Below are 14294 nucleotides of genomic sequence, written 5' to 3'. Positions count from 1 at the left end.
TGTAATAAAATTTTGTCATATTATAAGTTTTTAATCATTTTCAATTTAAAAAGTTTGAAAGTTTAGATAACAATAACAACAAATCTTCCTAGTTATATACAAAATATCACTTGTTTATATATAACAATTTTTATAATTTAACACCTATGAATATAATAAGATGATAAAGTTTTAATAAATTTACGTCTGGGACACAAGAATTAATAAGAGTTAAAGCCCAGACAAAATGAGAAATAATATAACAATAAAAATGACAAAATTAGTATAACGATTAATATAAGAAAATCAGTATGATCCGGACTTTTTTCTTGGGAGATTGTTCATAAAAATGAGATCCAACAATTAAATGAAAATCACATGCACATATAATCTATTGTATAATATAAATTCAATTCAATTCATGTATAAAACGGTTCTAAAATAATTATTTGGTTAACAAGTTGAGATTTTTTAAACAATAAAAGTGAAATATTTTGGGAACTTAGTTTTTTATTTTCCCATAATTAAAAATTGCTATATTTTAGCAATTGTTACCATTGACTTTTCATTTTCTAGACTAATTTTTATCAATGTAAAATTAGTTTTTTTTAACAATAGTTGAAGTTCCATTGGTCCAAGGATTGACATTCTATTGCTATTAATTTATATGTAAATATTTAACCTAAGTAACAAAATAAATAATAGCTACTTAAAATAAGGAAACAGGTGCCCAATTGATCGTGTTCAAACTATGAATTCCATTAATGCATCACTGTTAAATTATATTTTCATTTGTACTAAATCAATATGCATCGTATATTGACTAGAACTAAATTACTGATTACTTAAATAAATCATTCCTAAACTCATGATGTAATCTGTATTGCATTTGGTCACCTTTATACTCATGCCATTGTCCTTTCTTTCTATTTATGTTTTAAAGGTGCCAAATTCTCTTGATTATATTAGTGAAAAAGCATAAAATCTTTTACAAAATTATTTCAATTTATTTACATAAATTTTAGTACTTTTCGAAGAAACTATGTATCGTAAGAATGGATTACTAATTTTCCATACACATAACTATTACATCAAAAAGGAAAAAAAAACTTGATTTATTATGTTTTAGTTAGGAGTACGTTTACTAGTAACAATAGAAATAGTGAAGTTCTAGTGCAAATTTCTAAACAAGAAGCAACCTACACTTGATTATAGGAATTTTTTAGATTAATCAAATTAATATAATAAATGTAAACCATAAACTAGTTTTAATAAATGTATGTGGTAAACTAGTTTGAATAAATGTATGCAATAAACTAGTTTGTGGCATACATTTATTAGAACTAGTTTATGGCATACATTTATTATGTTAGTCGGATTGATCTAAAAAATCCCCATAATCATGTCTACGTGCTTGTTGTTTTGAAATTTGTACCAATTTTACTAGTACTATTATTATTGGTAAAAGCACTCCTAATTAAAGCATAACAAAATCAAGTTTTTTTTTTTAACTTTTTAATGTAGTAGTTATGTCTACTAGAAAATTAGTAAACCATTCCTACAATGCATTGTTTCTCCTAAAAGTATAAATGTTTTGTAAATGAATTGGAATAATTTTGTAAAAGATTTTACACTTTTTCACTAATATAATCAAGAGAATTTTGCACCTTTAAAATATAAATAGAAAGAAAGGAAATGGTGTAAGTATAAAGGTGACCAAATGCAATATATATCACATCATGAGTTTAGATACGATTTATTTAAGTAATCGGTAATTGAGTCCTAGTCAATATACGATGCATATTGATTTCTTGTAAATAAAAACATAATTTAGCAATTATGCAGTAACAGAATTCGTAGTTTGAACGCAATCAATTAAGCACCTATTTTCTTTTTTTAAAAAGTAGTTATTATTTATTTTATTACTTAGGTATATATTTACATGTAAAATAACAACAATAACATGCCAATCCTTGAACCAATAGAACTTCAATTATTGTTAACTAAACTAATTTTACATTGATAAAAATTAATCTAGAAAATGAAATGTTAATGGCAACAACTGGTAAAAAATAGCAATTTTTAATTTTGGGAAAAACAAAAATAAGTTCCCAAAATATTTCACTTTTATTTAAAAAAAAAAATTTCAACTTGTTAATTAAATTCAAAATGATTTTATTATGAAAAATACTCTTCCTCAAATTAACATCAATGATTAGGCGTGAGATACAAATAGGGGAAAAAAAGAGATAAAAATATGGTAAAATATCTCTCATACATATGTCATGGATATTGGAGACTTTTAGCCAAAAAAAAATTTTGTTGTTAATATAATATGGTAGTATAGTGTGCTAATTATTTTAGAACCATTTTGTACATGAACTAAATTTAATTTAAATTATACAATAGATTATATATGCTTGTGATTTTGTTTAGTGGTTGGATCATATATTCGTGAACAATCTCCAGAGAAAAATAATCTAGATTATACTTATTCTATAATTTTTATTGTTGTATTAATTGTTACACTATTTCTCTCATCTTGTGTCCCAAGCAATAAATATATTAAAACTTTATCATCTTATTATCTTAATAGGTATTAAATTGTAGAAATTACATATATAAGTGATATTCCATATATAACTAGGAAGATGTGTTGTTATTATTATCCAAATTTTTAAACTTTTAAAAAATTTTAAAAATTATTCAAAATTATAATACAACAAAATTTTATTACATATTTTATAAGGTTATGTGAAAAATTTTTCATAGTATTTTAAAATATATAAATACAAAAAAATTTTAAATTATACATATAATCAGGTATTATATAGATATATTACGAGTACTTACTAACTAAGGTACTAAGTTTTAATCATTAATAGAACATCTTATCATTATTTCAAATAAACTTCCTAGTATTGGTTTGGTATAAGTTTTTTAAGTTAAATAGTATATTTGTGCCCATAAATTAGTAAGTTTTGGTCATTAATCAAATTTACTATGTTATAAGTAAGAATTACTATTTATGTGTAAAAACTTACTATTACTTGAATTAAACTTACTCTCGAGAAAGTATGTTTGCGATATAAAGTAGTAATTTATTTCTTTAAAAAATTAAGTTTCATATTTATTCCAATTTACCTTTTGAGACACAAAAATTAGTAATTTATTACTGTTAATTTACTATTTAAGATAAGAAACTTACTTCCTTATTTTTATGCATTATCCTATTTAGGTGGATCGGTCCAATAGGTAATTAAATGGTCGCTAAAAGTATGATAACCTATTGTATCAGATAAAAACTGTTTAATTACCATAACGATAGTTATTACATGACTTACATGTCATTGTTGATTATGCAATACATATTTTGTTGTACTAATACCAAGAATATGCATTAGATTATTGGATTGCACAAGTTCTAACTAATGGACCGTAGGTTAATAAAAGTCAGGGAGTGAAAAAGTGTTTAAATTCTAGATATGTTCATAGTTTGTAGCATTTGTATTTACTTTAGCCTTTTAAATATATTTGAATTCTACAAAACTTTCTATTAGTTGCTATTTATGTTTAGGTTACTTCCTATCCGAAATCGAATTTCAAACTATATTTCATTTTTGTTATATTTATACAATCAACAAGGAAAAGATGAAATCTAACCCTAAATCAGAAAAAGTATATCCATATTTTACTGATATTTATTTTTGCTTATGATAGGCTTTTCAAAAGCAAACTCAGGCTTTGTTTCGAGGAGTTGGGGTAAGGTTGGTTGCAAGTAGCAACCGTCCAGAAAGGCTGACGGCCATGATTTTACCAAAAAAAAAAAATGTAAGGCCCATCTTGTGTATTGATTTTAACACCATGTATAGGGCCCATAAGTTTTGTTCTATATTTACAAGTTATTGAAAGTAAGTTACATTCTAAACAAATAAAATTACATCCTATGGAATTGACACAATACCGGCCCAAACAATTTTTTTGACAACTATTTGGACCCTAGTCGCTGTTTCGATAGCTATTATTTTGGATTTCTTTTTGTATTTTTTCCAATTACATATTTGAATCACTTTTTCGTTTTTATTTTTTTCAACCATCTTTCTTTTTGCACACGTGTTACTTACTTTCCTAGAAAACATACATTAGAATTTTTTCAAATATACTTCTAAACAATACATGCAAAAACCCCCTGAATGCGAGGTACATCTATGACTTCTCTGGGATAAATTAAAGAATAAGAATTCGAGCTCCTCATCTACTTTGTGGAACCATTTTCCTACTCAATACCTTATGATATACTTTAACCACATAATCTTGAACTAAAGCGTCTTGCATGATCATTTAGACATGTTAGTACACAGACAATGTATACGTTAACTATAAATGCATGCTATATATGTTAAATATATATGTTAGTAACCAGTTTTAAATGCATGCTATATGTGAAATAAAAAAATTAAATATAGATGGAGATTATATGTTATGCTACTAATTAGCGTAAATTATTATATTACCGAAAAATTGATCCCTTTCTGCTTATTATTACTGTTATTATTATTAGTAGAAAATTTTGAATTCAAAAACTTCCAACTTATCACTCAACTCAATTCTCTCCAAAAAATTGATCCCTATCTAATCTTATTGGAAAATTTTACTGTCTCTTTTAGTGTTTTTTTTTTATTAAAAATTAACTCTTACACCTTTGCTCTTTACTCGGAGTCAACACTTAAAAAGTCATCGACTTGCGCGAGAACCAAGAAAGTGCTAGTAATGGCTGAATTCAAATCGTCCAAACAGTGACTTCAAGTCAAGGTGCTAGTTATACGCAGAGGAAAATCTCCAAATCCCTTTGCTTTTTCGTGCAAATCCGGGGCAAGACAGAGGGGAGTAGAATCAAGAAGTCTGTGATTCAAGCAATTTAGCGAGGAGGAAGAGGAAATGAAGAGAGCATCTGAAGCTGAACCCATCAGGCCGAACCTCGCGTGTTCTTATCCAGATACTGGTACTTCTATTTTATTGAAAAAAGCCAGACAGTTGCTCCGAGGAGACAATAGAGAATCTTCTGCTTCCTCTTCTTGCTCATTTAATTCTCCCTTGTGTGGTAAGACTGATTGATTTCATTTTTTTGTCAGCCACGAAATCTTTGTACGAAAATTTTCAGGAGAGGGTATGCTGCTCAATTGTTTATTTAGACATTGTCAGTGACAATTACTGTAAACAAAACAACATATGGATAGGATGGATACTGGAAGTGGGAGAATCGTTTGTTGAAAGTGGGATATTTCAGTGACAATTACTGGAAACAAAATATTTCAGCTAATTACTGTTTTAGCGTCTACTTTTATTGTTTTAGTGTCTACATTGTCATGAGTGGTATTGGTGGTGACAATTGTTGAAACCCTTTTAACAAAGCGAATCATTTTTAGCACTAATTGACTTATGGTGTAACTAGTGTTTAGTTTAATTACTATGTGGATGATCAGTTGTTGAATTGTTTTTTGAAGAATCGATTATCATCTCAATTGGTTGTGAGCTTGTCAACTAACAAATAAAGATTTTGGGCATCTCTGGCCCATAGTTGTATTGAGTTGGATGATCAGGTCAGGTTCTTTAATATGCTGGTTGATTTGTGTATTGGGTAATTTTAGGATTATTGAGGCTGAGGGCTTGGGAATCTTAGCTTTAGAAGAAAATAGCAATGGAAACTTATTCCAAAGTATTAGTTTTTTGGGCAATGAGGAGGGTCATAGGATGATGGGACGACAAGAGTGGCATTGGTAGAGCTTAATGAGTTAATGAAGCTATCTATGATGCAGAGAAAGTCGAACGAAACAGGACTGGCTTATCATCTTCTTCAGTAAGTGAGACAGGTGAATAAGTAAATTTTACTTTTGCTCCTTGTTTATGTTTATGTTTATTTGTTTCTTACTTTACTTGTTCTTCCCTTGTATTGTAAGTTAATCTAAACGTCAAGTTACACATTCTGTCAGATGCTTTGCTCTTGGAAATGACATTAGGAGGAAACAAAGAATTGTGGGAGATGCATTGGTTAGGACATAAGGAGAAGATGATGAAGGGCTCTGGTGATGACAAAACTGGGAATGACCAGATAATCTTGCCACCAGCTACTTCTTGCTCAGTTAATTCTCCCTTTCCTGTTGAGAGCGATGATGACAGGCACAGGTAATTTCCTTGAGTTTTGTTAGTTATATATCTAAAAAAGGGCACTTGGCTTGAGAACATAAACTCTGTTCTGCATACAAACATATAAGTACACGAAGCTACATGTACATGTATTTTTTTAATGAAAGCTTGTTGCATGTGAATTTTACCTATAATATGTGATGGAGTATCCAAGGTTGTCCAGGTCGATGCAAGCGCCGAAGTTTGATCTGTGGAACTACTAGTGGGTCTGATGACGTGAACTCGAGCCAAGTGCCTCAACGAGTCACTACAAGCCATGGTTCAGGTTGTCCAGGAATCAGTTGAAGCGCCAAGCATGGAATCGAGTCTTGTTAATTTGCTCCAAGCCATGGTTGAAGATGCTTCTTGAAGGCCGAGCTTAGTCTGTAGATTTGGGCTTGAATTAGTAGCTAAATAATACGGTCCAGCCTTAAGCTTGGGTCCGTGTTTCTTTGTTAGGGTTTTGGGCTGCATGTTTAGGTCCAGTTAGTCGTGTCGTTTCTTAAGCCCGTGATTGGTTATGTGTCAAGACACATACAAACATCGTTCTGCATTCGTTAATGGCAGATTACAATATTTCAGAAAACCTTCCTGAGAGATTGCTTTGTTGGCTGTACGAACTATTCTTGAACATCTAGAGTTCGTTCCGCTTATTAATCAAGAATATCATCCTTGCAGCGGCTTCTAACAATTCCTACGGTTCACTAATTCGTAGGATTGAGGGTCGAAATAATATCGAAATTCCAATCACGGGATTAGAGGGGTCCGAGAGTAGGAAATTTTGCCAAATTTAAGCTTGAGATAATCACAATCGATCTAGGTTTCGTTGTCGTGAATTTCGTCATTAATGGATTCGTATCCATATGTCACTTAGAGTTTCACACTCCGCATCCAATTATACTCTATAATAATATGCTTCATTCACATCTAAATTACACCTATTCAACCATGTCAGTCTTCAAATTCTCATTTTGTTGCAATATTTTAACCCTTTATATTGAATTTCAAAAGGTAAATTAATAGCAGTAATTGCAAAAGCACTAGTTCCCATATCCCTCATCAGCCACTCCTCCTCAATCCCACTTGAAACCTTGGTTGACCTACTCCCCATTCCCCTCTGGTCTTTTCTTTCTCCTCTTGCCATTGTTACCCTGTTTCCTGCAATCCTCTGTATGTTTGTTTACTTCTCTCTGGGTTGTGGTTTTACTATGAAGTCCTAAAACTTCCTTCCTTGTGTGTTGTAATTTTGATTCAACGACCTGTCTTATAAACCTGGCAAGACTTGAACAAGCTCAATTTCATTTCAAGTTGACTTCTTGCAACATTTATTGCATTGCCCTTTGGAAAGCTGTGTTTTTAGAGATCCTATACTGGTTGCTGAATATTTTATTTATTCTGCACTTACACCAGAAATGAAGAGTTAGAGATCACCGAAGCTCAAAAATTACAGATGGAAGTTGAGAAACGACTGACAGAATGTATTGAGGTATTATTGTGAATTTCTTGATGGAATATGGTTGTGAACTGAGATATTTGGTTTCCTTCTGAATTACGGGCATAATGCTAAGAATCTAAAGAATTGAATGATGATTTTTGGTTTTTGTGAAACCTACACTTTTGTAATTCATTGATGCATGACAGAAACCATGTTTATTCTAGAGCTCTTACGGCTTTTTGACTATTCAATCATCTCAGATACATGAAATTAGTGAAGTTACAACTGAGGCTTTGTTTTCACCACATGATTCTGTAATGATACTCATGTCTCAAATTCCCAGATCTACAGAGTCATCTGGGTCTGTTGCTTCGTATTTTATTGACTTACTATTTTGTATATGAAGCGATTGGTTCTTTTCCTGACAGGGAAATTTGAGGTAACTGTCTTTTGATTGTTTGTTGATACTATTATATGAATTGTTATCAGGCTCAGAGACAGTTGCAGTTAAAAATACAGGAACGATCGCAATTTCTCCGGAAACATATTGAAAATCAGCCAATATCAGGTACCTCTTTCCTTTTTCTCTTCTGATTCTCATCCTTTTTTCTTTCATTCTCTTTTCCAAATTATGTTTTCAATTTCTGAGTGGCATATTCTAAGCTTTTTATGGGTGTACTGGACATTAAACAACTAGATTTACAAACAGATTATGCACTTCAATTCCTGAAATTTCCTTTTCTTCTTAGTTGTTTTACTTATCCACGAGGAAATTGTTAGTTGGTGTTTCCTTTTGTATGTTTATTACTGTACATGAGATGTTTATTTATTAACTATTTGTGTTCGAATGAGTTTTGCTAAATAATCTAAACTGTTGGACCTTTGAAAATATACTCTCTTTCCCAGCATCTATGGGATGTTGGGAGTAGTCCCAAAATTTTCTGATTTCCTTAATTGTGGAAATTGCAGCGTGTGAGACCTCTAACATACAAGTTAATCTTTCACTGTAAGCCTAATTTCTAATCTGATTGATGCTTCAATGCATGATTTGGAACTTATCATGTACAACTTTGTCTTGTGTTCATTATTCCATGAATCTTTCACTATTTTATTGTGCTTCCACTGACTTGTCAAACGCTCCATCATTCAATCTTACAATGTTAATGTTTCTTTCCAGCAATTGTTTCTTTCTTTTGGTTTAAATGTATGCAAAGAAGATTCCCTCCACATACTAAATTTTGTTTTGCCAATTGGATGCTTCAGTGGTTGGTTTAGGTGACTAGTAAATAAGTCCTTATGATTCCACCATTTTTCCAATTAACTGGGCTTGCATTTTAACTTACTGTTATAATTTAATCCTATCACCTTATTTTCCCTCTATAGCATTCAATATTAAATTTACATACGTCTTCTTCTTTCATGTCCTTTTCTTGCAGGTTTGATGGGCTAAACGCATTGCTTTTCTTGGCTAAGGTATATTTATTTGTTGTTAAACTTTCACTTTAGATTCTTTTGTGTATGGTTTATATTTCCTAGTGTTCAGATCTTGATGTCAGGGTTCTATACCTTTCTTTATGCTGTTTAACTCTTGGTTTGCTTTGAATGTATTGTTGTAATATCTTTCTTTTTTTATTGCTTTCATTGCTGTTTGAGCTATAAAAGAATGGATATCTTTAAGTAGCACAAAATACTAGTGTCATTACGCCAGTGTCACTGCAATATTGCCAACATAATGCTTTATGCATCAATGTTTAGAATTACCTGTTGAACTTCTAAAGGTGCAAGTCTTATTATTAAGTTCCTTTTGTTCTATAAAGTTAACATGTATTGACGTCAGTGAAATAAAATCTAGTTACATAAATATGTGATAATTTGGAAAGACAATTTTGGAACATGGCGCGGTTAATGAATCTTTTTGTGCACTTGAAGATCAATAATTGCTACATTTTGCCACTCATCGCTGGAGTACTTAAAGATCATATACCTGAGGTGTCAAAACTCAGCTAGGGTTTTTTGGATGTTTCTTTAATCTTATCTCATATTCATTTATCGAAAAAGCGATATAGCTTTGTTAAACTCCTGTTTTAGATACTCAGGGATATGCACTGAGGCTGAATTTGGTATTGTTTTCAAAGTATGTCTGACAAAATTTAGAGGTGAGACTGGGGTCAAAACTTGTCTTGGGCAAGCTGATTGTCTCACATGTAGGGCTAATTTTGAGTATGCTACCGTTTCAAATATCGGGTTCGCGGGAGATACTTTTCCCAAGGCATTTTGCTAATGACCAAATTAGAATTTGTTGACAACATGTAATTAGTGTTTACAATCACATCCAATATCAGTATAGTACTGGCTGAAGAGGGAAACACCTTTATCAGAGCATGGTAGTGGTTTCAATAGTGTCACTCTCTAACTTGTCGGATATTCTCCCCTAAGTGGCGATGAAATTGGAAAATCCTAAATTTTGTGGCCTAAATTGAGATTTTGCACATTCTTTAGGGAGTATTCCTGAAATTTGCCCCAATACAATAATGCAATTCTTGTAGTATGGTGAGGAAGTGAAGATACCATCGACAATGCTTTATTCATGTACAGGCTACTTACTGTCCATGAATAAAGCATTGTCGATCAAATTCTCTTTCCCTCTACAAGTTATCTTTTCTTTTGTTCTTCATTTGTTTATGTTTTTTTTTCGACCTTATTTGTGACGCAATTAAGCTCAAGATGAAGTGGATATTTGTCAGGTACTTTGATCTTGAGCCAGAAACTAGTGATTAACAGAGAGGCAAGGAATGGGACTTGAGGCGTTCACGGCATTAAACGACAAAGCAGGAAACATTTGAGCAATCTGATTATCAGACGACAATGTCAGCTTAAGTCGCTGGTTAGCTAGCTGAAAAAAGATCAACTTCTTTTTCTGTAAATGTGTATCAAATATCAAAGTGAACCTTTATTTTAACAAATAAAATACCCTAAGATAGGGGTTGCTTGTTGGCTATTTTGGGCAAGGTGCCATTTTCTTAGTTCGATAGGAAACAAATAGCGGTTGCTTCTATTTCTGTTTTCATGTCTGATAATGAACGGTACACTTGAAATATGTTTTACTATTGATGTGCACTTGTGTCTCTTGACATTGTAACTTTTACATCTGATACTTCCTTTCTCAGATGTCCGTCTATTTTCTAGAAAATGGTGTTTGTAGACCATTGAGGTTAGTCTTCATGCTTGGACATTACACAAAGATGAATTCATGAAGATTTAGTTTTAGTCCAGCTTCTGCCACCAAGATTTTTCTATCAAGACCATATCCTTTAGGCCCCAATTACATTGAATTTGCCAGTGACTCACCCTTGAAGGTTTTCTGCAGAACACTGAGCAAATGTAAATGCATCATTTGAGATATATATATATATATATATCCTTATTCTTAGTTCCACTTGTAGAGCACAGCCAATAATTTTGCCCAAGCTGATTTCCTTCTAACAGGGTCTTTAGACCCCTGGTGAGGGAAAAGCAGATAGAGGAATATGAGCTTTAATTTTTTATGCTTTGTTGTGAACTTGTGATCCTTAGGTCCAAACATTAAAACCTCAACAATCTCAAAATTGATTGAGAGGAAACAAAGGAAAAAAGGGGGAAAAAAAGAAATTGGGTCGGTTAGTGAACGTAAGTGGAAGAGAAATTTGTTATATTTTCTACTCCTTGAGTTCCATGGATGGGGTGGACTAGGTTCACCAGTGCATCTCATTGGTCGAGTTGTTGGAATTTTGTAGAATTAAGCCTTCGTGAAGTTTGGAGTTTTAGTATAAAAAAGTCACACAATTTTTACGTTAATCAAACCATTTTTGCCAGGTTTTGCTTGATTTTTACTTAATTTGTTTTTCTTTCCCCATCTATAATGGCAGCATCAATTCTCTGAACTACTCCATCTCGAATCTTATCAAAGGATAGATGAATATGTTTGGTTTTTCTTTGTTGGTTTTGGCTAACTAGTGTTTACCGGGTAATGATTGCGGGAGAGTTCAAATGGTTTGTTTTTTAAAATGTAAAGTTAAATTCAGAAAATGTCTAGAAGCAATTGGTCAACGTATGTGAGATGTGTTCTAGTCAAACTTCCATAGAACCCAACCCTTGTTTGTTTGTTTGTTTGTTTTTTCCCAATTCATTACACTCGCCCTTCCAATACCCAAGACCAGGAATTCAAATTTTGGACTTGGTAGTTAAAAGAATTCTAAAAATTCTCTTCTAATCACTGTGGCGAATTTCAATGGTTCATCGAATCTAACTTAGCTTATAAAAATATTAATCAAATAATGATGAGATTTCTAATTTGATTCTCAAGTCCTCCTCTTTATTTTCACCACTTGATGGGGTTCAGATTTTCTTTGAATAAAAAATATAAACTTGCGTCTATGCATTCGAAATGGGAACTTGCGTATTATTACTAACTAGTGTTCAGGACACTTATTAGAATAATCATTTCATTTTCTTTGTGTCTTTTCTGTTTAAAGGCCATCATTCTTTTTCTTTAATTGTGAAAAGCAACATGATAGGACCATGACCGTCTTGAAATTGACTGCATTGGTGACCTTCAATAATAATTTGGGACAACCATCAATCGTAAGATTACAAAAGAGAGAATACAGTTAGAAATAGTGCTTAATTTGGTCCCTTATAATATGTGGGCAAAGTGGTAGATTTGTTATACATTTGCACTAAGGAAAGTTACGTTTAATTGTCAATGGGTTAATGTGCCGGGGGGTGAAGAGACCAGCCATGCCTGAGAAGAGGTCAAGTTATGGAGAAAGCTATGGAACCTACCTTTGAAACACTAAGTTAAAACACTTTGAAACACAAACAGCCAGTGAATGAACTCATACACGAGGACAAACAAAAGAAATCATATACTTTTAATGTCATTAACTGTTGCTAGGGATGGGTTTTTGGTCTTTTGCTGTTATAAGACATGTAATTGGAACTTCAACTTGTTCTACCAGAAAGTAAACGGGCTAATCTTAAGGGTCACATAATTTCAATTTTACAACTTAAAAGTTCAAAATTTGCATCGGTTTTAGTTTAAAAAAATCAATTTTTATAAGAATAGAAGCAAAACAATAATAAGAACAAAGTTTGCAGACAAATATATGAAAGGTTTAGATTTTCCCAGATATTGACATATCTAGTCATTAATTTAGTAAATTTGCTCGAAATCTCCCGCTTACACTAAAAAAAAAACTTAATAAGTTTGAGATAACATACAAAACCGCTGAATTGCCTTATAAACTAAAATAAAACACTTATCATAAAGTTCTAGGTATGTAGTATGAGTATATTACAATATACTAGATATATAATTAATATCTTCAAATTAGATATATACAACATAATTGATACTCAAAGGTAATGAATATACTATTGAGAAAATTACACTATTAAATTACGTGCATGAGCGTTGCTATTTAGCTGCTTTAACTTTCTATTCTTTTTATTTCTTTAATAGTTATGATTTACTCTAATTTAACTTTAGTTTAGTAAAAGAGGAAACCAAAAATCATTTACTAGTTATCTTCTCTTATTTGATATCCTTTTTTTTAAGCAACATTGAATCTTTATTGATCAGCAACAAAAGTATATACAATCGAATGCACTTATTCCAACCACGTTCACAGGTAGCACTATTACTATTACACAAATATTTATACCTGATCTTCTTAGAATTGTAGAAGAAGATAAGAGGTGAAAATTGACGGTTAGAATGTAAATTCTTATTTTGTTATATAAAACTCGTCAATTCTCCATATATATATATATATATATATATATTTACACCTCAACATTAGTTTGTCAGAATACACATCTGTTGAGAAGCACATACGTGTTTGGATTGTAATTTTCCACAGAAAAATTTTTATATTTTTTGTGAACATGTTTTTTAATTATTTTTTTACCTCATATATATCAAATCACTACAGTACAATTTTTTTAGAAAAACTCTTAAAAATAACAATTCAAATGGGCCTGAGCTAGCCCAAGCTCCATAGCCAGGCCCCAGTTTTTCTTTGTTAAAAGTATTCATCTACAGCTACATTGTCCCCCTTGGTTCTAGACTTCTAGTCACTGCCATGGCTGATTTAACAGTGAGCGAACCAGAGGCATGTGCAGTCCAGTATACATCATCCTTGCTGCCCAGATTTGGAAGAATTGAGGCAGGTGTCTTCTGTATTAGCATTCTCCCTTCAGGCCATTTTCCAAGCATCACCCTGTATGCAGCTAGCAGCTTTTGCAGACTTCCCAACTCCAAAGCTATTCTATAGATTCTCAGAGAAATGTTGAACAAGAGGTCCAATGGGATGCCAGTTATCGTACCAAAAGCTGCTACTATCCTCACCATCACAGATCAGATGCTTAATGTTGGGCTGAACTTCAGCTCTCGCCAGTAAGATTCTCCTCCAAGACCAAAGAGCAGTCAATCATTAAGATTCTCTTTGTCTGGTAACAGTGGGGCAGCGACGAATAATAAAAATTACAAATTTTTCCAAAAGGTTTGTAAGATTTTTTGGTGGCCAGTGAGGGCACTGAGCACTGGAAATCCTCCATTGGTTCTTTGAAATTAATAGAAGAATGACAATTCGAGTTTCTCATCTCTTTCGTGGACCCCTTTTGCCTGCCTAATGTTTCTTACATGCTACATAATGAG

At 32.0% G+C, this 14294-nt stretch overlaps 1 protein-coding gene across 4 annotated transcripts; it reads left to right on the top strand.

Moving 5' to 3' along the window:
• Positions 1 to 4723: 4723 nt before the first annotated feature.
• On the top strand, positions 4724 to 10714 carry LOC113690984 (uncharacterized). 4 transcript variants are annotated; one of them, XM_072050480.1, is made up of 7 exons: positions 4724 to 4981; positions 5796 to 5849; positions 5970 to 6162; positions 7573 to 7648; positions 8087 to 8165; positions 9034 to 9070; positions 10342 to 10714. In XM_072050480.1, exons 1-6 carry the CDS (start codon positions 4918 to 4920, stop codon positions 9045 to 9047), a joined length of 480 nt encoding a protein of 159 aa, XP_071906581.1. In that variant the 5' UTR covers positions 4724 to 4917; the 3' UTR covers positions 9048 to 9070; positions 10342 to 10714. The 4 variants fall into 4 exon arrangements, with proteins under 4 accessions (XP_071906581.1, XP_071906583.1, XP_027064950.1 ...); XM_027209149.2 differs by having other exon boundaries at positions 4725 to 5080; XM_072050482.1 differs by lacking the exons at positions 7573 to 7648; positions 8087 to 8165; positions 9034 to 9070; positions 10342 to 10714 and adding an exon at positions 6338 to 6748 and having other exon boundaries at positions 4724 to 5080.
• The last annotated feature ends 3580 nt before the right edge of the window (positions 10715 to 14294 follow it).

This window comes from Coffea arabica, chromosome 5c (assembly GCF_036785885.1).
Source record: "Coffea arabica cultivar ET-39 chromosome 5c, Coffea Arabica ET-39 HiFi, whole genome shotgun sequence".
Lineage (NCBI taxonomy): Eukaryota > Viridiplantae > Streptophyta > Magnoliopsida > Gentianales > Rubiaceae > Coffea > Coffea arabica.
The sequence above is the reverse complement of the archived record's forward strand: the minus strand, read 5'-3'. Positions and strand labels throughout refer to the sequence as shown.